The sequence below is a fragment of the Vanellus vanellus genome (genome assembly GCF_965231255.1).
Source record: "Vanellus vanellus genome assembly, chromosome: 4".
NCBI lineage: Eukaryota > Metazoa > Chordata > Aves > Charadriiformes > Charadriidae > Vanellus > Vanellus vanellus.
The window spans coordinates 28,343,929-28,370,968 of NC_138909.1; the positions used below are offsets into that span (position 1 = coordinate 28,343,929).

Sequence of the window (27,040 nt, forward strand, 5' to 3'; positions counted from 1 at the left end):
GGTGGAATTCCTTTGGGATGGTTTTGGTGGTGGTGCTTTAGGTAAATTACAAGGATGTTGTAAAATGAATGTGGACTAAGGGCTGCGTGCTTATGCACGCAAACTATGTACCACCTGAGCCGGTGTAACCATCTGAGCCTGTAATGAATGTGATGCCATTCAAAGGAGTGTTTGTAAGCAAGAGCCAAGCTAACATGGGTTCAGTTGTGGTGTGGAGTGTCAAAAAGATGGTTGCAGTGAATTTGCTGACGCATGGTAGGTAACTCATATGGCAGAGGGTTTGTATTTGAGGTTTTGGGGAGGATGATGACAATAATAAACTGTTCAGCGTTAATTAGTTCAGTCCTTCTGTGAGTGCTTCTTTGGGAACAAGAATGCTGACTTCTAATGATAGCTTAACTTGTTCCAAATCTGTGTTAAGTTGGCATTTGGTGACTATGCAGGGCTTGTGCTTACTAAAAAGCATTTGTATGCTGAGAGGTAATGAAGAGAAGGGGTACGTGCAATAGGAGAGCAATAAACGGAGGGTGAGAAGAAGATGAAACATTTCCCCTGTTGCTGTCAAAGCCCCTGTTGTCAGAAGAACTTGTGCCACCGTTTGCATGTCTTGAACCTGTACTGTAAAGTGCAAGAGCTTCTAACTTAAGTTCCTTTCAGTATTTATGGTTGACTGTGATAGTCTCCTTATAAATTTATGACTTTCTCTTCTAGATTCATTTTTTTTCCTTGCATACTTCACAACGTTATTTAAAACCTTAATAAGCTGCTTTTTGAACATGACCCTTGAGATTTAGAGTGAGGCCATCATACTTTTAATACTTCTCAAACCAGAAGCACATGCTCCCAGATGGATCTTTCTAACTGGTTGGGTACAGAATGAATTGCTTTCCACTTTACCATTCTCTCTTTCTCTCTCTTTTTTCACGATCTGCTTAGATTGCCACTGAGGAGCCGTTGAATCCCATTAAACAAGATATAAAGAAAGGCAAGCTTCGATATGTGGCAAATATCTTTCCTCACAAGGGTTATATATGGAATTATGGTGCCCTCCCACAGGTAACATTTTTGTTATAATGGTGAAAGTTTTCTGTCTTCTGTGTAAATTGCCTTGTAAATCTTGGGTACTGCCTAAATGCAAATCAGTTGCAAGAGGAATGTTTCTCTTTGATACATTTGTAAATTAGGATTTTTTTTATGTTGAGCTTTATTGCATCTATAAATTTTGATCAGAATTTGGGTGTGGGCGTAAATATGTGCTGTGTTTCAGGAAGGAGTTAAATGATCAGGAAATCTCAAATCTTTAGTCTGTGTCTCCATACTATAGTGACGGAATTAAACTGTCATGGTCTGTCATTTAAGAATACTTTGTCAAGTAGCCCTTTTCGGCTTAAGCAAGGCATTTTTTTAAGAACTAATTTAGGATTTTCATGTATCGCAGCATAAATTTTAATTGCGATTTCTTAATATCTTTAACAAAGAAGAACGCAAGGGCTCTTCTTTTTCAGATTAAACCTCAACTGCCTTAGTTAACTTTTCTCTGAACTGTGAGACTTTACTGATCATGACATATTAAAAATTTTGAGCCTTGAAAAAGCCCAACTAATGGCTGAAATTTTGAGCGTAATGAAAAGTTTCAAACTTTTCATTTCTGTGAATCACACATTGAACTTAAATTATTATTAAAGAACATGATGGAGCTAGAAAAGAGTAATTTATTTTCTTTACACTTAACTGCATAAGCAATGAAAGTTTACTCATGGAAATCTGGTTCTGTATTTGATCCCCGAAGAGGAGATACGAGGCAGATGCTGGAGCATAGTAATGAAGTTCTTACCCAGTGAGCAGTCTCAGTAGACAAAGTTTCCAAGTAGGTATAGTTGGGAACCAGAAATTCCATTTATGTTTTGAAATTCATGTGTGCCTTAGTACAAAGTCAAAATGAAACATTTGAATGTTTTCCTGCACAAAGTGCATTATTTTGGACTGATGACACTTTCCCCAGGAGAAATGTTCAGCTCTCCCCTTTTTACCTTGTGAGTCAGAGAGGGCTGGAGATAATTGTCATTTTTATTTTCTGTAATAACTTCAAAATACCAGTCGGATCGTTACACCTCCAATTGTTGAAGTCTAGATGATACTCCAGATTCCTACTAGCATCTGTACATACAAAATCCAATTCAGTGTCTCTATTATCACAAGAGGACTTTTCATCAGGATCAGCAGGTGCCAGAAGTGCAACCCTAGTATATGGTGTAAAGATATGTATTTGTGGCTGCTGTTTTATGCTGCGGAACAGGGAGTTAAAAAATAATGGTAGGACTGTCACTATTGCAGGAGTTGCTGTACTGTCCAGAGAACAATACCATTCCTCACAAGCTTTCCTTCTAACCTACAGGTGGAGGCATGCAGCTGGGCAGGAGAATAGTTACTGGTATAATGCAGCCTTAAATAAAAAGCACATTGCAAAAATAAGTTTTAAATTTAAAATTGTCTCGACTCCACTTCAGCAATTTTTTGGTAATGATCCTGCTACGTAAACACCTGAGCATTGGCTTTTCACCGTTTTGCCTTTTAGTATCAGTCAAGTTCTCAAGAACACGTTTGAGGTGGAGGTTTTACCGTGGACAGCAGGAGCTAACAGTATAGCTGCCTGGAAAAAAAAAATTTCCAACACCCTTTCAGCAGAATTTCATTGGACTCAAAATTCTTACCAGGAAAACTTCTCAACTTTAGAATGAGTTAGTCATTGTTAGCCAGTAAGAGACAAAGCAAATACTGGTCTAGTAATTCAGTTAATATAACTTGGCTGTGATTCCTTGCCTGTACAGAGCTCAGAGCAGGGATTTGAACTTCCCTACTGGAGGATCTTCTTTGGCTGTTCTTGGGAATGTACGCATCTCAAAATACTCAGAAATATTTCCTATCTAAATCTAAAAAATTAAAAAGCTAATTGGGTGCTGAAAAATCCATATATAGGAGCTTGGTTAGCTCAAAGCCTAGATGTTTTTGAAAGCAACTTATTTTATTGCCATGGTATTTGAAGAGTATAATAAGAATGCAATTGTAGGATGTCCTAGCTTAATCCCACAGCCACTAGTAACTAGAAGAATACGTATTCAGGGTCCTCTGATGCCTTAATCACTGCAATTTGATAAAGTGTGTTTGTGGAGTCATGGATGCAGTTAATGTTTTTGTTCCTATGTCCTCGGTAATCCTCATGTTACTTGTCCTGAGTATGAGTTACTCAACATCAGTCCATTGGCTGTTTATTTGTTTGTCTTTTCTTTTCCCATTGAGCAAGCGTGTTCTCAGAAAGCTGATGTTTTTATTGGTGTTTTTATTAATCTTAGTGATTTAGTGGTTAGACGAATTGTAATTGCAGGTCAGCTGGTAACTGGTAATTCTCTTTCCTTTGACAGACCTGGGAAGATCCAAACCATACAGATGACAATACAGGATGTTGTGGAGATAATGATCCCATTGATGTTTGTGAAATAGGTTCAAAGGTTTGTCTTTATCAGGATTAATTTAATTTATCAAGGTTAAGTTAATAATTCGGTAACAACTTTTGGAAGAGAAGGGCAGATGGAAAATGAGAAAAGATGGTAATAGTCTCAAGGGATGACAAAAGTATGAATAGAAGATCTGAGGAGGGACTAGGTAAGGAAATGGTGGGTTTTTAAAAAGGAGGATTTGGTAAAGTTTGTGTACTGGATAAAAGGAAAAATAAGAGAACACCACCCTGAAGTTCTATGGCTGGACAGTGAGTTTTGAATGAAGGAGGAGGGGGTTAAGATTTTCAGGGGAGGAAAAGATTCTGTCTTTTTCCCCTGTTAGCAGTACTGGAGCTAGGAATAGCTTTCTGAAAGATGAGGAAGTGTGGCAGCACATAAAATTATAAGGTCAAATGCGCAAAGGAAGCGGGTTTCAGTTTTCTCATGGGTGCAAACAGAAGTAGATCCCTCTCCTCTAGAGGAAAAGACAGGAACCTGTTGCAGTGTTGCGGAGTTACGAGATGTGGAGTGGGTGGATGAAAAAGGTGCAGCAAACGCCATTAGTAAGTTTTAGGGGAAAGGTTTAGCTTTGTGGCATCAAAGATGGGGTTATGAAATGGATGAGTTTGGAAGAGGAATTTCTTGGGATATTTTAGGTAAGGGGAAATTTAATTGGTCACCTCAGCGAAGGTGGCTTTATTTGAGGAAAGGAACCTAAAGCTGAATTTCAAGGGATCCAGAAAGAGTTATAAGGGGAGTATTAGCTGGCAGGGAGAAAGTTCCCAAGAAGATGCAGAAAAGAGTTATGCTGAAATTTTTGGGGAAGGGGTGTGTGTTTATATGTGTATATTAGAGTCTAGAGGAAGGAACAGCAAAAGATAGGTTAAGGCCAAGAGTTGAGAAAACAGAGTCAAGAGGCAGGAAGGATTTAAAAAATGAGCATGAGATACTTTTGACTTGTAGTTTGGGGTGAAGATCAAGAAGGTGTGGGGGAAGTAAGGTAGAAGAGAAGGTAAAATTTTCTAGCTTGTGTTGTCTACTTAAATGCTGACTGGAGAATTGAGAGTTGAAGAATAGCAATGGTGGGAGAAATCTAGTAATCTTAAATAGATGTATCAGTATTACAGATGTAAGCTGTATTACAGATTTATCTTGCAGTTCTGTCAGTTGCTGGTCAAAAATGTACTAAAACTATTTTGTTTGTAAGGTAAAAGAGAAATTCTGTGTAGTGTTTTCTGAATCTGAACAGGGAGCTAGGGTTGCAACTTAGGGAAAAAAAGAGGATTTATGGCCTTTGAAAGGAAGGGCAGGCCACTCAAGAGAACTACAAAGAGGTAGTGAGGCTATGTAGGGAAAAAATCAGGAGGGTCAAAGCCCAGCTAGAACTAAACCTGGCTTCTGTTGTCAAGGACAACAAAAAAAACTTTCTATAAATATATTAGCAATAAAAAGAGGACTAAGGATAATCTCTGTCCTCTAGTAGATGGGGCCAGTAACATAGTGACCAAGGATAAGGAAAAGGCTGAGGTACTTAATGCCGTCTTTGCCTCAGTCTTCAGCAGTAGGACCAGTTGTTCCCTGAGTACCCAGACCCCTGAGCTAGAAGACAAGGATGGGGAGCAGAATGAAGCCTCTGTAATCCAAAGGGAAGTGGTGAGGGACCTGCTTCAGCACCTGGAGGTGCACAAATCTATGGGGCCGGATGAGATCCACCCAAGGGTACTGAAGGAGCTAGTGGAAGTGCTCACCAGGCCACTTTGCATCATTTATGAGCAGTCCTGGATAACCGGGGAGGTCCCAGCTGACTGGAGGTTTGCAAATGTGACACCCATCCACAAGAAGGGCTGGAAGGCGGATCCAGGGAACTACAGGCCAGTCAGTCTGACCTTGGTGCCTGGGAAGGTCATGGAACAGATCATCCTCAGTGCCATTACACGGCACATGCAGGAGAACAGGGTGATCAGGCCCAGTCAGCATGGGTTTGTGAAAGGCAGGTCATGCCTGACAAATCTGATCTCCTTCTATGATAAGGTGACCCACTTAGTGGATGAGGGAAAAGCTGTGGATGTTATCTACCTAGATTTTTGCAAAGCTTTTGACACCGTTTCCCACAGCATTCTCCTGGAGAAACTGGCTGCTCATGGCCTGGACAGGTATACTCTTCGCTGGGTAAAAAACTGGCTGGATGGCCGTGTCCAGAGAGTGGTGGTAAATGGAGTTAGATCCAGTTGGTGTCTGGTCACAAGTGGTGTCCCCCAGGGCTTGGTGCTGAGGCCTGTTCTCTTTAATATCTTTATCAATGATCTGGATGAGGGGATCGAATGCACCCTCAGTACGTTCGCAGATGACACTAAGCTAGGCGGGCGTGTTGATCTGCTTGAGGGTAGATTGGCTCTGCAGAGGGATCTGGACAGGCTGGACCAATGGGCTGAGGCCAATGGTATGAGGTTCAACAAGGCCAAGTGCCGGATCCTGCCCTTGGGACACAACCCTGTACAGCGCTACAGGATTGGGGCGGAGTGGCTTGAAAGCTGCCCGGCAGAGAAGGACCTGGGGGTGTTGGTGGACAGTTGGCTGAATATGAGCCGACAGTGTGCTCAGGTGGCCAAGAAGGCCAACAGCATCCTAGCCTGTATCAGGAATAGTGTGGTGAGCAGGACTAGGGAAGTGATCATCCCCCTGTACTCGGCACTGGTGAGGCCTCACCTTGAGTACTGCGTTCAGTTTTGGGCCCCTCACTACAAGAAGGACATTGAGGTGTTGGAGCGTGTCCAGAGAAGGGCTACAAAGCTGGTGAAGGGTCTGGAGGACAAGTCTTATGAGGAATGACTGAGGGAACTGGGGTGGTTTAGCCTGGAGAAGAGGAGGTTGTAGAGAGCTGGGGGCTGACCTCTTCTCCCTGGTGACAAGCGATAGGACGAGAGGAAATGAGTTCAAGTTATGTCAGGGGAGGTTTAGATTGGATATTAGGAAACATTTTTTCACTGAAAGGGCTATTAAACATTGGAAGAGGCTGCCCAGGGAGGTGGTGGATTCGCCATTGCTGGAGGTGTTTAAAAACAGGGTAGAGGTGGTACTTAGGGACATGGTTTAGAAGTGGTTTTGTCAGGGTACGTTAATGGTTGGACTTGATGATCTTAAAGGTCCCTTTCAACCTCAGTGATTCTATGATGTTATGATTATGTTCTGTTACAGATTCGTTCTTCTGGTGAGGTGGTTCAGGTGAAGGTCTTGGGTGTTTTAGCTCTTGTTGATGAAGGAGAGACAGATTGGAAGATAATTGCTATCAGTGTGGATGACCCAGAAGCTCAGACAATCCATGGCAAGTATTTTTATCTTTCTTAATGCAAGTTATGTTAGCAAATTGCACACTAGAATGGTGCCTGAGTTTAGGCCACCCAGAATAACAAGAGGCAGACAGCCGAAAGGCAAGACTTTTCTATTTTCTTTTTTTTCTTTTTCTTTTTCTTTTTTTTTTTTCTTTTTTTTTTTGGTTTAAACCAGGTGCTTCCTTCAAGGAGGGCATATGTGCTTTCACACTAAGCTTTTGAAAAGGTTCACTTGGATTTTCAAGAGGACCTGTCATGCAGAAAGTCTTTTGATGGCTGAAACACAACTGCCTTAGAAAGCGACCTCTTAAAATTACAGGCTTATCTCCTGTGTAATAGTGCGTATTTACCCACTCAGATTATGTAGCACACTGATGTTTTCCTTGTTGAAAGTGTTTGTTCCTTTTATATTTGCAGGCGTTGCGTTCCATTCTGAAAAGGACTATACCCTTCCAATGTTTTGTGACTTGTAACTGGGTTATTTCCAGGGTTTGTTGCCTAGTACGGATGAGTAGGTTTCACCTTTTAAATTGAAAATTTGCAAAGTAAACTGCCAATGCAGCTCACCCTAGTATCAGCCTTGGCGATGACTAACTGTGCAGGGGGAAATATCCTGGCCAGACTTGTCCTACTTGTGACCATGCTCCTGGTATCCAAATGGAATTCAAGTGCTAAAATGTGTCTGTGAATGGCACGTGAGGTGTAATTCTGCTTGGAGGACTGTTTGTGAAGATGATGATACAGATGTCTTAAAATTGCAGGGAGTTAGGTTTTTACAGCATAGGTAAAGTGCAGCTTTTCTCTGGATAAATGGAGGTTCACTTCCTCAAATGCCATGTTATTGGGAATCATGAGAATTAAGTGCGGAGATTTGTCTAAAAGTTAGTGATTGTTATGAGACCAAAACCCATATATACCATCAAGTATGCACAATTGGAGCCTGCTCTTTGTTGGTGGGGAGCACCAGGGCTCAGAGTAGCCTTTCTGTAGGAAAAGGGCTATCCAGTGGCTTCTTAAGAAATTGTATTTCTCAGCCACTGAGGCTTTTTCCTGGTTTCTGAATGTGAAGTAAGTATATCACTGGACTGGCCCTTCATTCTCAGTTTTCTTGCAGGTTGCTTTCACATGGAGAATACTTGGCTTGTGGGGAAAGAAGGGGAGAAGAGGAAATAAGGAAAAGGAAACTCTTGGGTTGATGCTGATTAAAATAATGGGCAGATGAATTACTACATAGTGTTTATGACTCTTTAACTACTTTGACAGTTAGAGATTAAGAAGTTCAGCTTAAGGAAATAGTATGTAATAGTTTGCTGTTAATGTTAGTAACAATTTAAAACTCTCTATAATGTGCAGTGAAACGTGATGTGTCAGTAGTTAAAAGACAAGTAATTAGACTTTATTTCTATACATTGTTCTGTTTAACTGTTACCTTTTTTCCTTAAAAATTTCTGAGAGAGTTTAATCAGAAAAGTGGATGAGAGAATTTAAAAGGAGTCCACTAAGTAGGGGTAAAACTGGAACAGTTTATGTCACTGGGTTAAGTAGCTCTAATTGAAAGCCCTCTGTTTTGTTTTTGTTTTTGTTTTTTTTTCAGGTAATGACTGATTTGTGTCAGCTTTAGTTTGTTTGGGAGAGGAGTGAAAGTTTTAGTCTTGTTTAATAAAAAAAACCAAACAAACCCACAGCCAAAATGAGCAAACTATTGCCTGTAGTTGATTCCTGTGTGCATCCTTTCTTATCAGAGAATAGATGCAAAACTTCAAGAGTTCAACTCCTTCCGTCTGAGGTTCACAGAAGTGCAGAAATATTTATCCAGTTTAATATGATTTCCCTTTGGGATTGGAGTTGCAGTCCAGGATTTACAAAAGGAAAGAAGGAGGAAAAAAAAAAAGCCCCCATCTGCTTTCACAAAACATGACTAGCTTGCAGTGTTTAACAGCAATCCTTCTTCAGTCTGAAAACAAACAAATCTGTTGGAGTAGGCAGTACAATATGTCCTTTTATACTTGTTTTCCCCCCTTCCCAAAGATGTTAATTATTTCAGTACAAAGGGGATAGCAGCTACAGATAAAACTGGTGTCTCCCTCAATAATTGACGTGCTGCTGTGTTACGGTGGTGGCCTCCTGGGGAAAAATGAGGCTAAGTGTTGCCTACTAAGTCTGTCCAGTCATTTTTGTATCATTTGCTAAACATTTCAAATTGGACTGAGAACCATCGCATTTGCTTTCAGCTCAGTATGTGCACAGCCCCCAGTGAACATTTGGAAAAGATAATTCCGAGACACCAGAGTGGTGATTACTTGCAAACCCCATCCTGAGCCCGCGCAGTGTGTTAACTCCTCTTGCTGCTTTAAGCACGCCCCAGGTACTCTGTATATTCTCCTTCTGGGATTGCGATCATTCTCATAAGTGCAATTGATTTTTCTGAGACTTCACAGAACTTAAAACTGAGCAGTCCCAACTTCTGAGCAGTACTCATTGTTTATTCATAGCACTCCACTGTACTGTGTCCTGCAGGCATTTATTGATAAATACTGGTTTAAATTGGAAACCCTGCCTAGAACTCTTCTTTCATGCATAACAATGAGAAACTCTAGTTTATAGTGACAATACCCAGCAATGATAAGCAGTGCTTAGCACCTATTCAGGTGGGAACTGTGTTGTCAGTGGGAAGAGCAGGGACTTAGTGTGGGACTGTACTTTGGAAGGTAATCTGTTTGAAGTTATAGCACTTAATACTGGTGAGCATGGGGACGATCTCCCTCCAGATACAAGCTGTATGTCAGATGTGGGTATCTGTATGAGAAAGTTTCTTTTGGGCTAAAACTGGATATAGTCAGATTTATCTATTTCAATAAGATCTGTCTTTGTGGCTACCTGAAAACCAGTGTGTTGTCTTTTTGCTCAGGCAGTTACTAGGCAGATGGCCATTAGCGGACCAGCAAAGCAACTTCAGACCAAGCAGGTGTGGGAAAGGGCCTAAACGCTCCCTGCACACCGAAACATTAAATCTTGGTGGTGTAATAGGCCTGGCTGCATTTTTTTAGGGGGGTGTTGTTGCTTTTTGTTTGATTGGGTTTTGTGAAATACTAGCCAGGAGAAGCAGCAAATTCTTGGAGTTGGAAGGCTGCTTGTCTGTTTATCTCATAATTTGGATTGAATTTAATATATTGGAATTCACATATGTATCTGGTGTCCATTACAAGGATGGGCTCGGAAAGGAAGAGCAATATTTATGTGCTCTAATTTGGTCTAAATGTATATGGCATCTTCATATTTGACAAGAGGTTTTGAAAATCACTGGCAGTTGAAGCAGGAAGTGTGTTTGAAGCAGCTTATGCAAAGTCTGGCTCTCAAAAGGTCATCTTACCCTCGCTGAGCAAATTGGACAAATCTTGTATGCTGGATGGCATTTTGGAGGTGATTTACCGGCCTGGAATCTTAGCAGCCTTTTTTTGCTATTGCTTACTGGAAGGATGCCTGGATATATTCAACAGCAGTTGGTGATGTCTGCCATCTTTGTTGCGCTACCATTTGCTGGTACTGGTATAGTTAACTGGGCTATGTCGCCATGCTTCTTTTCCACTGTGCAACTCAAGATTAGCTTTTTGAGTTAAGTGATCAAACCCTAAATGGCAAAAACAAAGCGTATTGCATACTTTGTACCATATATTGTTATAGACCCTTGCATGTGAGTGTATTTATATGCAGAGCAGCAGCAGAGGCCCTGAAAACCTTTGTTGTGGATTTGTGTAAGCATTCAATATAAAGAAATTAATTATCTGTACTGAGGCCCCCCTCCTACCCCCTCACACCATGCTGCACAAAATACACTAAATGCCTTTATATGGAATGTAGCTGCTGCTTCCTGTAAATGTTTATAAGATGTTATTAAAAACATATGTCCTCTCTTCCCACAGACCTTGTTTAGAAAGCTTGCTGCAAGCATGTTGTTTTAGCTTTGCTTGCAAGAAGCAGCATCTGTTGTACTAAAAATGGTAGTTTTGTACAAATGCTTTTGTTGCTCTCTTTTGTAAAGCCAGATAGAATTGGGATCGGCGTTTGCATTGGCTTGCTCCCTTGACAGAGAGCTAGCAGCAGTTGTTTGTGCCAACCTCTGGAGATTTTCCTTATTGAGACTAAACTGCAACCCTTAATGTGATTAGCCATCTTGTTTTAACCCCTGGTGCTTAACTTTGGTGCCCAGAAAAATGCGACCTGTGGCTGTATGTAGGTAGTACACAGAAATTACCACCTAGAGCCCAGAGGGTATGTGCTGATAATGTACCTGCAGGAGCCTGACCTTTCTGCTCTGTCACTCTGAGCAGGGCTTGCTTGCAGAGATGAAACCGCATTAGGCCAGGTACATGCTTGCTCCTCCTGTGCTGGCTCAGACCCTTTTCACATCAGTGTGAGTACACTGCTCTAAGGGAGGGTTAGCAGTCAGGGTCAGAAAGAAGTGACTAACAGTGTCACTTGCGGAAAAGACATCTAACTCTGTATTTTGGTTTTAATCATGATATGCAGCTGGCTTCTATGGATACCGGTGCAGTAAATCACTGTACTGCTTATCGTGATCTTTTCTTTTACCTTTCTTTGCTTACTCTTTTCTGAGTATATTTTTCTCCTTCTGCCCCTGATATCCCAAAGATGCTGTCTGGATTTCAAAGTGGAGGACAAGCTTTTCTATGGCACCTTGTAATGAACTGAAGAGGTAGCTGCTGTTTTCTGTATATTTTGTGCTATGTGCTGACTCAACAGCAGCAGGATTGGGTTTTTCTTGTTTTTTCCCTTTTTTTTTTTTGATTGCACTGTTGCACTTTTTCCTGCTGTTTGCCACCGACTCCCATAATAAAGAGTAGTGAAGTGTCCTTCTTAATAAAGAATAGTAAAGTGAAGCATGGGGATGAAGGAGAATAACTTGCAAGGAACCAAGGAAATAAAAGCAACCACCCTTTTAATTCCTCAAAACCAGAATATACAGTACTGTAGCGGCTATATAGTGCTGTAGCCTGATTCTGTGCAGGCATTTTACCGAGGCAAGGTATTTTCCAGTAGAGAGAGTGACATTCAGAGAGATGATGCTATCCATGAAGATGGTCATCCCTGTCTTAAGAAGGTAATGAAAGCCTGCCCCAAAGCCTATTCTAATGTTTGGCTCCTTTAAAGAAATATAAACAAAGCCTATAAATAAAGAACAGCAGATGGGGAAAGGCCCAAGTATTGGTTAGTAGACAATAAAGCACTTTTGATGGAGAGTTTTTATGGTAATATGAGGCAAATAACCAAGTAGGAGGAATGGAGAAGCAGCATTAGGAGAGAAGTTTGCTGAAACAGCAACGAGAAAAAAAGGAGCAGCAGTCTGAGAAAGTATCCTTGAATTTAAGTAGTGTTTGGAGATGGAGACCTGGAGTTCATCCACTGTTAGGAGCCATGGAAATTGCTGCAGCAGCCTAGTTTGCTTTACAGACTTGAGGAGATACTGTCTCTTCAACAAGTACTAGAAATTGTGAGTTCAAACCTCACAAGAGGAGGAGATGACAAGGACTCAAGATGGGATGAGGGATGTGCCCTTGCTTGGAGAGAACAGGATGATACACTGGAGCCCTGAAACCCATTTGAATTGGAGCTGCAGTTTTATTAGTGCCCAAATGAAACATCCTGCCTCCAACCAAACCTCACCCTTTTCTAAATCATTCCTTCTTGGTTGGTGTCACCCACCCACCGCAGTGAAGGGCTTCTTGTACTCTTAAACATGTATTGCAGCTAGAAGACCTGCCTGTAGCACAGCCTTATGTGCCCTTGCTTTTTTCTGGGCTTCTGCCAATGAAACTCCTAATCTTCTACAGGCGGATGGCCAGCAGCCAAGTTCAAAATGTGTTTTACTCAGAGTCCATAAACACGTAGCCCTATTAAATGCATGCAGAAGCAAAAATTTACATAGGATTCTTCAAAGTTTTATGTTTTATTCTTTGAGTAGTGTGTGATCCAGTGGAATTTGGAAGTGGCATCTACCAGATACCTATGAATGCTCAGCATACCTTCTCATATAGGTTTGGTCTCACAGTTCAGTCCGCATAATCTCTCTTGGTGGTCTACAGAGAATTGAATGGTCTGTAGCACAAGGCTTTTTTCCCTTCTCTTACTGTTCTTTTTTGAAATACTTGAATGTCTTTGCTCATGTTCACAGACTAGGTTTTAAAAAGACATTTAGGCACTTAAAGATAGAAAGCACGTGACTAGGTGTCAATCCCGTGGACTAAGCAACTCTGAAAATCGGTTTTATGGGACTGGATAGACAGAAGAGTATCCATCAGGAATCACTGCCAGCCAGGAGATGTCAGTGAGTGAGGTATAACTATGGGAGAAGAGAATGAAGTAGCCAAGCAGTATGGAGAGGGAGCAAGAGAGGGTGAGGTGTCAGGGAATCAGAAAGGGAGAAGTGAGCAAGTGACTTGCAAAACACTGGAGAAGGAGAATAATGCCATGGAAGGTGGCCTGGGCAGAGTGAGGTTATGAAATAGCTGGAAGTCTGCATGCACTGCACAGCAATGAAAAGTCAGCTCCCATTTCCATCAGAAGTGACTGTAGGAAGGAAATAGATGGAAAGAGAATGATTACACCAGCTACAAAAGGTACTTGGCTTCCAGAAAGGACAAAATCCTTTATTGTAGCAACATTAATTAAAATTGTATTGAAGGCTTTTTCCATGTAAACATGTTGCCAGAGAGTTAATTTGCCAGGGGGCTGGTAGGACCACCTCATTGCAAGTGACAGGAGCAGTGGTAGTCTCACAGGACAACCTGGTAAAATTTGATGTGCGCAGCAGAAGTAAACGTTTAAGATCATGAACTGCCTCTACTATAGCAGTATAGCCCTCGAGCAGAATTACTGTGTGACTGTTTAAACTCCCTGTGCCCACTGGGCAACGTTCACCTATGCATCCCAGGGGCGTCCTGCAAATGGCATGTGTTCCTCTTTGTGTCCTGTTCCGTTTTTGCACGGTAGGATTACAGAGGTAAAGGTAGAATTGGCTTATCGCTGCAAGTATGCAGATATCACAGAGTTATCAGCAGAGTTAGTGTTTAGTGCTCCTGGCATGTATCTGTCTTGTATCTAATGGGTTGAATTTGGAAGTAATGTGAGAGAGGGATGCCTTTAATATAACTTTGAGGAGCCAAGCCTGTATTTTGTTTTGAGGTGCTGGTTTAAAAATCCATGTGTTGAAATTGTTTTTACTAGCTATTCTTTCATTATCAAAAAATGCCTGTAGTCCATGCAGTTGCTGGGGAAAAAAATTAACTCACTGAATAATCTAAGTATTGTAAGAGGTACCTACTGAGATGAAAGCCTATAAATATGGAATTTTCTTCCTCTCCTGTCACAAGTATGGTCCTTTTATTCATTGTCCCTTTGGGTCTTAATTAATGAAGGGCAGGAGGCAACTGGTTTACCTGTTCAGTGTGCGTGTGAAATCATAAGATATCAACTATGAGCAGCTAATGTAATAAAGTGAAGTTCCCCAATGACTTTGGAAGTGCTCAGTGAAATCAAATTGCCTGCAGATCTATATGTGACTTTAAAAAATGAATGTTAGGAAAACTGTCAAAATGACCTTTTTTTTTTTTTTTTTTTTAACCCTGCAGATATTGATGATGTCAAGAAGCACAAACCAGGTTACCTTGAGGCTACGGTTGACTGGTTCCGATTATATAAAGTTCCTGATGGAAAACCAGAAAATCAGTTTGCTTTTAATGGAGAATTTAAAGACAAGGTGAAGATAATCCAAAATTAAAGATGCATCTTTCTGTCATGTGACCTCTTTAATACATCCTAGAATTTTTGAAATTGCAAAGGAGGAGGTTTAACAAAAAGAATTTTTATGAAAGGGATCTTTGAATATAATTTATTATGCTAGAAATAATGTTTTCTGTCTTCCATTCTATTCAGGGGAAAATGCATTGGTTATAAAAGGAAGTTGCAAAAAAACATTCAGTCCTAATCTTGACGAGACTTACACATGCATCTGTATGTTTGTAGATTTTTTTTTTTTTCACAGCATTTTTATTCTCCCTGTCAAGAATGAACAGATTGCCTTTTCAGGTATTTTTTCAGTTCTGATTGATAAATTTTCCTGACTTTTTTTTAAGGCTCTGCAGTTTAAGGCAGACAATAGGTTGCAGATTTTTTCATCTTCAGTATTTGCTCAAGGTATACTTTTTCTTGGTAATTTTATGTAAAAACATTTGAGGTGGTTTTGGCTTGAAGGCCGAAAAAATATTTTCCCCTTTTTTTAGAAAAAAAGAATGTTTTTTTAAACTATCTACAGTAAAAATGGCCAGTGTTTGAAAGGAGAGTGGACCTGGGAATAGACCTTGTTGAAGAAAATACCTGGATTTTTCCAGAGGAAATTTGGTGTGATTTGAGTAAACGTGCTTTGCAAATCGTGTATCACACACTCTCTGTAGACTATTTTTGGCAAAGAATCACAGGTTCCTATTGAATGATGTCCATGTGTCAACTAGTTCAGCCTTGCAGTGTGCTATCAAAGTTATAAAATGCCTTGTAACCAGCACAGGCAACTTTACATGTTTTGTCTGGTTAAAGAGATGCCCTGACTCCCTTCTGCACTAAAACTGCCTTTTAAATCAATCAAACGTGGAGTTATAAGGCTTGATAACCTGATCTCCCCCCTCTTCTCCCAGGAGCTGCTCTTAGAGATTCTCCTGCTCTATAAAGCAGGGTGTTGCTCTGTAGCGACAGTTTAACGGTATATACCTGTCAGGCCATTGGACTTCAGGCTTAAGGCACTAAAGGCCCCAAGATAGCTGGGTTTGCAGCACTTGAATAATTCTCAAGCATTTCTGGAGACCCAGGATGTGGCGAGGCGGCTGTGGCTGTGCTCCAGCAGCTCTGGTGAAGTTCACAATGTTCCAGTGGCATTTTGCCAAGTCACTCCTTGTTAGGAAACGTGAATGTTCTGTTGGCAGCTTTTTGCAAGCCAGTCTAGATATCGTCATCTGGACAGTGAGGGCTTATTTTACTTTATTTTTTTTGAAGCTTTTTCATCCGCCCCCCGCCCCCAATATTACTTTTGTTTTAAACAATCAAAAACTGTTAAGCAGCTGACATGTTACGTTGTTGCAAATGCTTAAGCATATGATTGGGCAATTAATGAAGTAAATGCAAATTTTGCCACTAGAGGGGAAACCTTAACTCTGACCCTGATGTGCACACATAACAGAGGAGTCAGCTCATACACTTTGTCCCATTTAGGACCTGGTACAGTTTCTACAGCTGTAGGTGTCTGCTTAGCATCTAGTGCTGATTTTTTTTTTTAATTTTTTTTTGTGCAGCCGTCATGTTTTCTGGCTGTAGACTGAGGGAAGGTCCTGAATATGTTACCAGTGTATTTGACAGATAATGAAGTTTGTTTCTTTTCATAAAAAAGGGTGTTATGTTTTCCAGAAATTTAATGAGGCCTCAGAGGAGGCCCCTTAAAAAAAAAAAACAACACATGAAACAGTATGTTTTAACAAACTAGTTCTGTGGCTTTTTTCTGTTTAATAACATTTTAAATCATAAAACTTTTCCTTGATGTAAACTAGGATTTTGCTGTTGAAATTATTAAATCCACCCATGAATACTGGAAAGCTTTGCTTCATAAAAAAGCTGATGGAGGTACTATTAAGTGGTAAGTATCCAGTCACGTCTTTTTCTCTTTGTATTGTGGTAGTACTGGTGGTATTCAAAATGTGGCAGCTGTGCATGAACTGCTTATTTTTTTAACTGATGACAGGAATACTCATGGTTTTGATTGATAATTGATAATAGATTATGATTGACTAATTGCACCTTGTACGACAATGATTTATGGGTAAGTGGTTCAGAAAATATATTGATTATAGAAAAGTGACATAGATTGCCACAGCTTATGAGAAGTGGCCCCAGAGAGTTTGTTCGGGTTCATTTTGGGAGAATCTCAGTATTCCATGCAAATCCTCTTATCGCTGTTTATTCTGTCCTTCCGTGCTGCATTGCTGTGATGCAAAATTCTTTTGCAGCTTAGGATTCCATACTTTTTAGTTGTTCTCTGGAATGAGAGAATCAAATTCTCTCAGTAGGCTGGTAAATTCTTTACTAGTCTTTGGCCTGATCTAAATTAAAATTGGCTTTATTAAGCTATCCGGACAGGTTTGCATTGGCAGTTCTGTCACCAGAGGCCCTGAAGAGCAGGCAGGTATCTTTGCCTGGTGCTTTCCAAGGGCTGTAGATTGCCATTAGCTAAACCAGGGGGCAAAGGCTGGGGGGGAAGCTGTACTCAGGTACTCACTGTTGTCTTCTGCTTTATTGGGAAAATGTGACTTTCTCTCTCTTTCTTGAAGTTGATTGAACACCTTAGCAATTGGACAGGTTCTCCTTCAGCATGGCAAGAACACTGTACTATAATATTCAAATTTTGGTCTTGATTATTTCAGAAGCACTTTTAGCTTCATATTGAAGAAATTAAAAAATAATTAAAATTGCAGTCTTGCTTTGAGGAATTGAACTTCTTGCTGTTTACTGTGTGGGACCTTAAAAATTCATGACCAAACTCACTTTGGTGTGAAAGGATATATATTCATACGGAAACACTTCTGCGAAGTATTTGGTCCCAGAGTTTGTCTGCTCTCTGGAAGTAGTACAGGTATCTGCTGCTTTATGTTGGAGCAGAATTTTGACCTGTTTTTTCCTCCTCCTTGTTAGATACTGCAGGCAGGTTGCTTCAAACCAAAGGTGGCCTGCCACAGAATCTGGCCAACCTTCAAGGCACAAGAGATTTGGGGGGGCGTAGGGGGGGGATATTCACACCATCTGTGTTAGCCCTCTAGGTGTTCTTCAACTCCCTCAGGAAGTGCCAGTTTCTCTCTGCTGACTTTTTGGGAGGATTTACTTTCTTAACTGTGGTCCTCTGAACTGTACCCAAGTTAGCTGCCAGAAGCACTGAGTGTGAGCACTGCTTGCATTAATATAGAATGTATAGCCTAAAAAAAAAACCACTCAAACCCAATGAAAGAAAGAACACCCTTCCACACCCCCATTCCCTTCCAATATTACTAGTTACTTTGTGTTTTTGACTTACTTGTTTCTTGCAGGTACAGATTTCTGAGCTCTGTATGTGAAAGTGTTTTTTTTCAATAGGTACTTCATTGTGTGTGTCTCTTTTTCCACTGATTGATAAAATACGTTTTTAATTTTATTTTTCAGTACAAATGTTCTGGTGAATGGCAGCCCATTTTGTTGCAGTGAGGAGGTTGCCCGATCGATTGTGCAGTCGGTAAGGATAATACTTTTTTTCCACTCTTTTTTAAAAAGTGATTAATAGGAAAGATTCAGAGCTCCAAAGCTGAAATAAAATAGCTAAACTGAAATGGTCCTTAAACAAAAATTTATGGCATAAATAAAAGGAAGAGCACAAAGGTTGTGGGGGAAATGTAAGCATTATAATATAAACCTTTCATTGCAGTGTTCCAATTGTGCTTTCTGGCAGTTTCATTACTGTTCTGGTGGGGGTTTTTTTGTTGTTGTTGTGTTTGTTTTTTTTTTTTTCCCCTCCCTCTGCAGTGCTGTTTCTTCTGATCCTGAATAGCAAGATGGACTGCTATTTGTATCTAGCCTGCTGTCTTCTCTGTCTCCCCTGTTGCCATGAGTTACCACCCAGTGTTAGAACTCATTGACTAGCTGACTGTAGTCCCTAATCACTAAAGAGATCCTTTGTTTGTCTACTTGCATAATTAAAGGCATTGCTGTGAGAGAGGGGGATGCTTTTTTGAATGTTTCTTAAAGAATGCCTGTCATATTCTGAAAATTAACATAAAATTAAAACATGCAGGTTTCCTGTTCAGTGAGAAAAATGTCCTGCAGGTCTGATGCTTTCATGTGCAAATGCTGGTGGAGGAGAGTTTCTTCCATTTTAAAATATGCTAGTTTGGATGCCAGAAATTAAGCAAAGTTACCAGAACTTACATGGAGAAAAGTATCTCCAAGTATTACTTTTTTCTTTTTTTTTTTAAACATATGCCATGATTGAGCCTGTGCTCATGACCACATGAATGTGGTAGGTATTACACACATGTGTATGACTGCCTGGGCAGCCAGTGTTTTGCCCCAGTAGTCAAAGTAGTTGTGCAAGCTCAGGTGTCAAAGGAGATGCCATCCACTGTCTGTGCAGTTAACATTCCAATAGCGTTTCTCCTAAGAATGTGTTGTCCTGGGTGGTGTTTTGTCACAAATAAGTAAGACTGTTGCAAAGAAGAATCAGTTCAAGTCCTACAGAAGTGTCAAACCTAACTGGTTTTTCTATTCAGGTCTCTTGCTTTCAGTACTTCTTTGAGAGTACCTTTGTGGTTGCACTTGTGAATGTTGATTAATGGGACTGTAAGTTTTACATGAAAGAAAAACTTATTTTGGAATTAAAATATGTTTCTAGGCATGTCAGTCAGAGGTATAAGCAAATCTTGACCTCCTCTATACTTTCAAATGTACAATAACTTTTAGTGAGTGTTTAAATGCAACTAAAATTTCGAGTTAAAATGAATTTGGGTGGTGACAAACCTGCAAAGGAATATTTTTGGTTTGCATTCTCTGCTGTTTGTACATTTAAGTATGTTGAGTAAATAATTGTCTGTTTCAATCAGCAGTATCTGTTATTTTGTCTCTTAATAACAAATCAAATTTTTTCTTGTTTTTTGAGGGGGAGGTTAGGAAAAGCAGTTCATAGAATAGGCACCTTGTATAAAAATTTAATGTCTTTTATTATGAGCACTTGCCACCTTATCAAATATTATCATTTTCTGGGTTTTTTGCGTCTCACGTTATTTTCTCTAAGTGATACTATTTTCTGAAGTTGTCATCACACACTCCTTTCCATCATTCTCTTTCACTTCAGTCTAAGTATTTTAATTGCGTCTTTGTAGGCTACTGTCTTTGGTACTTTTCAGATAGGGAAAAGATGTAATACTCTTAAATACTGTTCATACGGCATGCAATTTCTAGTCTTCAATAACTGAAAAAAGTAGAATGCTCTTGAAACTCTAAATATAAGCAGGGAAGTTGACTTGCACATTTAAGCAGGTATCTTTTTGTCTGGTACGCTACACTGCCCACTTTGGTTGTCAGGCATTCATCTCTTTCAAACTGAAGTGAAAATACGTGAGTGTTGGCTGCAGAATTTTAATGGCTGTGGTAATCTTAAATGAAAGCTGCCTGAGTATGTCTTTGTGGGATTTTTTTGTTTGTGTTTTTTTTGTTTTTTTTAACTAAGAGCAGACACTTTTTCTTCTCATTTATGTCCATCTGTTAACTTCTGGATAAAAACAGAAGAATGAAAGCTGAGGTAGAGATTTTGTATGCAAGTACAGCAAGAAACATATTTCAGCTACCACAAAATTTCTGAGCTACTTGTGGAATGAGAGCTGGTTCCCTACAATTCTGTTTCTTGGGTCAGACTTCAGTTACTGAGTTTTTGAGTGGGTGCTAATTGCCTTAAATCAGGTATATTGAGTTCTCAAGAAGAAAACAAAACAAAACAAACAACCCCCAAACAAACAAAAAACAAAACCCAAAAGGTAACACTCAGTATTGTTATGAACCAATTTTTATGGTGAGCAAGAGAACGATAAGAACCAAATGGAGAACAAACAAATCCTTACCAAATTTTGCACTAATCAGAATTTTATATAGATTTTGATTGGATAGTTCCCAATATAACCATGTTGATTTCAGAAGGATTTATTGTGCTATTATTTGACCTTTCATTATTTTACAGATGTGGGACTAGAATGGCTTGTCTGTGTTGGGGAATTTCCACTCCACTGAGTTAGTTTCCAGACAGTGGGCGTGTGTACTGTCATCTGTATTGGTGGCAAACTAGGAGTGATTCTACAGCTGGTGAAGTTGCCGTGTCCAGTCAATCCCAAAGTGATAGAAGATAATCTGTGCATATGGGGACACATACTGAACATTTGAACCAGCCAAAATTACACCAGCCTCCTGCAGCTACAAACTCAGTTGAGTTTTAACACTAGGTGGTGAAAACTTCTAAGGTTCTCTAGACTCTGAAAATTGTTTCATCTCTTTCTCAGCTCTAGTGCTAGTATATGTTGAAAACCAAACCCAGGAGGAATACAACTTTGTAGCTGAATGTGTTCATGCTAAGATGTACTGTTTATTTCAGGCTTTTAAGTATTGCCATCTGTAAAACTGACCAGGACAGCCAAACCTTTGTTTAACATTAATCCTGAGAACTACTTGCTCACTTGCTCTGTGAAGAAGCTGCTGAGGACTTTGCAAGTTGGAAAGTCTCCAAGACAATCTATATTTAGTTAGTAGAGCAGTGTTTCTCAGACTTATCACATAATTCTTCCCATATAGTACTGGAAAGTGAGCTAGGAAAGCTTTGCTAGATGCGGTCTCTTTTGATAAAATGCAGAACGATGTCTTACAGGGGAAAATATGTGTCTTTTCCTAATAATTGAAAAAATCTCCAACAAAATATGAATCTGTATACTTACTAATGCGTTTCAGATAATTCAGGTCTAAGCATGGAAGTCTGTTAACTGCCTTTATCCCTAAATGTTTTCTGTGAGAACATTTCCATTTGGGACTTAGTAGAAGCAAAATTTTCTGTTCTGTGGCCAGTTGTGAAACAAAAGATTGATGGGGTTTTTGCTCTGGTGGGTTTTTTGTGGTGTTTTTTTTTGGTGGTGTTTGGTTTTTTTTGGGGTGGGTTGTCTTTTTTTTTATTATCAGTTTGGGTTGTCTTTTTTTTTATTATTTGTTTGGGTTTTTTATTATTTTATTTATTTATTTATTTCGTTTTTTAAACAGTGTTCCAAATGAAAGGATCGTGTAGTGAAGAGATTCCTGGTTTAGTGGGATGAGTTTTTGATCTGTTCCTGGTAGGAAGGTGCTGAGACTTTCTGAGCAATTATCCCAGAAGTGGCAGACATCTGCTTATACATGGTAACCACTGGTTCTCCCTGCCTTATGAGATGAAGCTTTGGTTTTACTGGAAAGAGAGAGAGGGTGCTCTCATGTTCAGGCCAGGAAGATGCTTTCCGTAGAGTGCAAGAGCTCTCAGTCCCCACAGGTAAGAAATCAGGAAAGCACAGCAAGAGACTGTCATGGATGAGTCAAGACTTGCTGGTGAAACTAAAGGTCGAGAAGGAAATGCGCAGGCAGTGGAAATAGGGACAGGTATCCTGGGAAGAGTATATGGATGGGGTCAGGAAGGCCAAGGCACAGCTGGAGCTGAACCTGGCAAGGGACGCAAAGAATATTTAGAAGGGCTTCTATAGGTATGCCAGCCAGAAAAGGAAGGTCAAAGAAAGTGTACCCCCCCAACGAACACAACTGGCAAACTGGTAACAACAGACAAGGAGAAGGTTGAGGTACTCAACAACTTTTTTGCCTCAGTCTTCACTGGTAATTTCTCTTCCCACATCTCTTGAGTGGATGGACAGCAAAGGAAGGAATGGGAGAGCAAAGGCCCTCCCACTGTAAAAGATCAGGTTCATGACCACCTGAGGAGCTTGGACACACTGAAGTCTGTGGCCCCTGATGAGGTGCATCCCAGAGACCTGAGGGAATTGGCTGATGTAATTGCCAAGCCACTCTCCATGCTACTTGAAAAGTCATGGTGGTCAGGTAAAGTCCCGGTGACTAGAAGAAGGAAAACATTGCACCCATTTTCAAAAAGGGTAGAAAGGAGGACCCTGGGAACTTTCGACCAGTCAGCCCCACCTCTGTGCCTGGGAAGGTCATGGAACAAATCCTCCTAGAAGCTATGCTAGGGTACATGGAGGACAGGGAGGTAATTCGAGGCAGCCAGCATGGCTTCATCAAGGGCAAGTCCTACCTGACCAGTCTAGTGGCCTCCTATGACAGAGTGACTACATCAGTGGACAAGGGAAGAGCTATGGATGTCATTTATTTGGACTTCTGCAAGGCCTTGGACATGGTCCCCCACAACATCCTTCTCTTTAAATAGGAGAGATACGGATTTGATGGGTGGACTGTTTGGTGGATGAGGAATTGATTGGATGGTCACATCCAGAGGGTAATGGTCAACAGCTCAACGTTCAGGTGGAGATCAGTGTCAAGTGGTGTCCCTCAGGGGTCTGTATTGGGACCAGTACTGTTTAATGTCTTCATCAATGACATAGACAGTGGGGTTGAGTGCACCCTCAGCAGGTTTGCAGAGGACACCAAACTGAGTGGTGGGGTTGATGCACCCAAGGGACAGGATGCCATCCAGAGGGACCTGGACAGGCTTGAGAAGTGAAGCCTGTGTGAACCTCATGAGGTTCAGCAAGGCCAAGTGCAGGGTCCTGCATGTGGGTCGGGGCAACCTCCAGCATCAGTATAGGCTGGGGGACAAAGGGATTGAGAGCAGCCCTGCTGAGAAGGACTTGGGGGTACTGGTAGATGAAAAGCTGGACGTGAGCCATCAATGTGCGCTCGCAGACTGGAAAGCCAGCTGTATCCTGGGCTGCGTCAAAAGAAGTGTGGCCAGCAGGTTCAGGGAGGTGATTCCCTCTACTCTGCTCTGGTGAGACCCCACCTGGAGTACTGCATCCAGCTCTGGAGCCCTCAGCACAGGAAAGACATGGACCTGTTGGGACGACTCCAGAGGAGGGGCCACACAAATGATCAGAGGGCTGGTGCACCTCTCCTATGAGAACAGACTAAGAGAGTTGGGGTTGTTCAGCCTGTAGAAGAGCAGGCTCTGGGGAGACTTTATTGCAGCCTTTCAATACTTAAAGGGGACCTATAAGAAAGATGGGGAAAAACTTCTTAGGGCCTGTACTGAATAGGACAAGGGGTAATGGCCTTAAACTGAAAGAGGGTAGATTTAGACTAGATCTAAGGAAGGAATTTTTTACAATGAGGGTGGTGAAACACTGGCAGAAGTTGCCCAGAGAGGTGGTAGATGCCCCATCCCTGGAAATGTTCCAGGCCAGGTTGGATGGGGCTCTGAGCAGCCTGATCTAGTTGAAGATGTCCCTGTTCATTGCAGGGGGTTTGGACTAGATGGCCTTTAAAGGTCCCTTCCACCCCAAACTATTCTATGATTCTAAGACCTGGATTATGTTTGTCGCATCCTTTCAGACCAGTCACGTAAATGCCCCGTGCAGGTAATTATGCTGGGTAAAGTGGGGAAAAGAATACTGTTTTTCCCATCCCTCCCCACAGGCTTTAACCCGCTCTTCAGTGGATGGAGCTCTGTGCCTGCTTGGAGGCAGCAGGCTTGCGAGGGAATGTCACACCAATGTAGCTCACTCTGCTCCTGAGTGCTGCACTGTGCTAAGCCCGGCTGTGTGGCTTCTGGGTCAATTTGCCTGCCTGCAGGGTACTGCAAAGTTTTCATTAATGTCTGCACGTGCTGTTAAATAGTGGCAACAAGTTCCACCTGTTGGTGTGGAAGACATGGGTGGTCACTATGCAGCTTTGTTCTCCTGAAGCTTCAAACAGCTGTAAGTCCTGCCTTTGAGGTTGTTTCTTTTTTGCGTGGTTCATCTAAGTGATTGTTCCCGCAGTTATCCGCTTCATAAGCGTAGTTAGGGTGGCTTGTGTCTTGGCAAAGGCCAACATCCACATGTTTGTTGCAGTTGATTTGTGCGCGTGAGTGAGTGTGGTAGGATTCCTAGAAGCAGAGATGCTCTCTGCTTCTTTCCCATCAGTTACGTCTGTCGAAAACTTGTCTGTGAGGAGCTGAGAGAAGAGCAGTGGAGAGTTGCTGCTATGCAGGTTTTACCTCAAACCAGGACAGCAGGTAACTATCATCCTTGTTGTGAGGCAGGTTGCTTCCAGCTGGTGTTAAAACTGGCTTTAATTTTGTCCTTTAAATAATAAGACAAGACGTGCTGTGTAGTACTGCGATTGAGTAGTGGTGTATCCAGCTTTGAAATGGACCTGGACTTACAGACCTACATCTTCAAATGGTTTGTCACTTTCCATAGGACTGAATCCTACTCTGTCAAAACGTGGCTGTAAAAGAATTTAATTACACATCTTTTTAATATTTTTTTATATGTTTGCGTATATGTAATGTAAATTGTGTGTGTATATATATTCATTCATATGTGTACCTTTATACTGAAAGATGTATAATAATGCAACTGAAAAGGCATTTTTTACTCTTAAGTATGTAAACAGCAAATCTGGTTATCCTCAAAGACAATGCAGTAGGAAAATCCCCTTTACATTAGTTAAGATGTTAAGCTATCACTCATTATTAGTGTGTTTGTTTTGTCATTTATGAGCAAACAAGAAATCGGTACAGTAGTTATGGTGGAGGGGGAAGGAAAAAAAAAAAGAGGAGAGTCTGTAAGGTAAAGCATTGTCCTGTGGGGGCAACAGAAAGTTCTGGTTTTACTAATATCTCTTGACTTCAGTAGTAAAATAGCTTTGAGTTTGGGTGCTACCTGTGAAACTTTAACTAAACACTGATAGTTGGTTTGATGTGCTTTTTGTTTGTTTTTGGTTTTTTTTTTTTAGGCACCAGTGCCTTTGAATGGAGATCCTGTTTCCCCAGAAGGTATGTTTTTCCCCATTTGCCTTGAGATTTCTTTAATCATTTGCTTTAAAAATTGACATTAAAACTGTAGTGTTGAAAAAAGGTGGTTTTGTGCACATGAGAATGATAACAGTTATCTTCTGTCAGATTGTAATGCCTGTCCCCTTTAAATAGAATATATGCAGAAATTGATGCATGGTTGTGGGAGATTATTTTTGACTGTGAGTGAAAAGTGTAGTCCACATAAAGAGAGGAGAAGACTAAATTTTTCTGTCACTGGTCATGGAAGGCAAATGCATGATATTTACCCTTTTCAAAAGAGAAAGGTTGCTTTGCCTTAGTTTTTGTCATTCCTCACAGTAGCTAACTAATCAAATAGCCCCTTTTCCTAAAAGTGACATAAACATACTTAATTTTCAACTAAGTTCTGAAGACAAAATTCTCTCTTTCACTGTTATGACTTTTTTCATGTTAACAGAGCATGTGTTTTTCATCAAGAAATAAGAATGCATCCTACATTTTCGTTTTTGTTAACTAGTTTAAAAAAAAGATATTTTTCTACTGGCAGGAACTGTAGAGAAGACATACGTGCATTTTGAGATGCAGGGAGTTACAGAAACACTAAGAGAAACTTAGTCATGAGTTGAGTTCCAGATTGTTTGCAAAGTAACATCTGTGTAGTCCATGTCATGGGAAAGCAAGTTGCATTCCATTTGCCCTTATATGGCATGCCAATAAATAGCATTTATTTACTGAACTATTACATCTCAGACCTCCGACAGACAACTGAACATAATCTGCCTGATCTTTGATGTTTTCCAGGGATGGTCACGTCAGTCTTGTAACTTGTTGCAGGATTGTTTCAGCCAAACTGTTAAAGTGAACAGATACTATTTTGAGGCAGTGCTTTACGTAGGCTGGGGATAGAGCTTATCCAGCATTGTTAAGGGAGGGGAGATAGCTGAAAGGGCAGAATGTTACTTTTCCAAGTGTTTGTGTCTGGCTAGTTGTATGGAACTAATGTCACTCTTGATGTCTATTTTTTTTGTTTTAGTTGATTCCTGGCACTTTTTTCCCAAGTGATTGTCAAAATGTTCTGAAGCTGCATCATCGAATCTTAGTCATCCCGTTTTGAAGACAGGCAAAAGCACTAATTGTTGGGTTCCTGTTGAAACAACTTTTCAACTTGTGTAAACCTTCTCTCGTGTAAATAAAGTCTGCCATTATAAAGTGAATGTTTCCTTTCTATGTCTGTCCTTGTGCAGGGTGGAGCAAAGGGAAGAGGACTGGCTTGCTTGTTTGTTTCTGAATGTCAGAACTCCAGAATTGCTCTTACCCATTTATGAGGTGTAGTATCAAATGAGATGGGAAATAAGGTGTCTTCAACATTCTTCTCCAGATTTTGGAATAATCCAGCCATGAGATGCACAGAAGACTGTTAGTTTGTAATTTAGGGCTTGTTTGGCTATCCTGACTCTAATCCTTTTCAAGTAGACAATAATCTTTATGTAATAGGCTTAGTAGTTTACCATGTTCTTTAATATGCGACTGTGTACTTCTCCTGAGTTGTATTCATTTTGGGGCCCAGTTATCTTTGCATGCTTCATAGAGTTATGAGCAGAGCTACTTGCTTTAAAAAAAAAAATACAACTTCATTC

At 40.7% G+C, this 27,040-nt stretch overlaps 1 protein-coding gene across 1 annotated transcript in view; it reads left to right on the top strand.

The window, feature by feature from the left end:
* Window positions 1–26,610, top strand: part of PPA2 (inorganic pyrophosphatase 2) — a 40,665-nt gene extending 14,055 nt beyond the window's left edge. Inside the window, exons 5-12 of the mRNA XM_082482224.1 lie at window positions 937–1,056; window positions 3,420–3,506; window positions 6,690–6,816; window positions 14,470–14,597; window positions 16,432–16,517; window positions 18,071–18,140; window positions 25,364–25,403; window positions 26,437–26,610. Of these exons, the coding sequence (XP_082338350.1) occupies window positions 937–1,056; window positions 3,420–3,506; window positions 6,690–6,816; window positions 14,470–14,597; window positions 16,432–16,517; window positions 18,071–18,140; window positions 25,364–25,403; window positions 26,437–26,465 (687 nt within the window). The 3' untranslated portion in view covers window positions 26,466–26,610. The remainder of the gene's footprint in view (window positions 1–936; window positions 1,057–3,419; window positions 3,507–6,689; window positions 6,817–14,469; window positions 14,598–16,431; window positions 16,518–18,070; window positions 18,141–25,363; window positions 25,404–26,436) is intronic.
* Window positions 26,611–27,040: the final 430 nt, after the last annotated feature.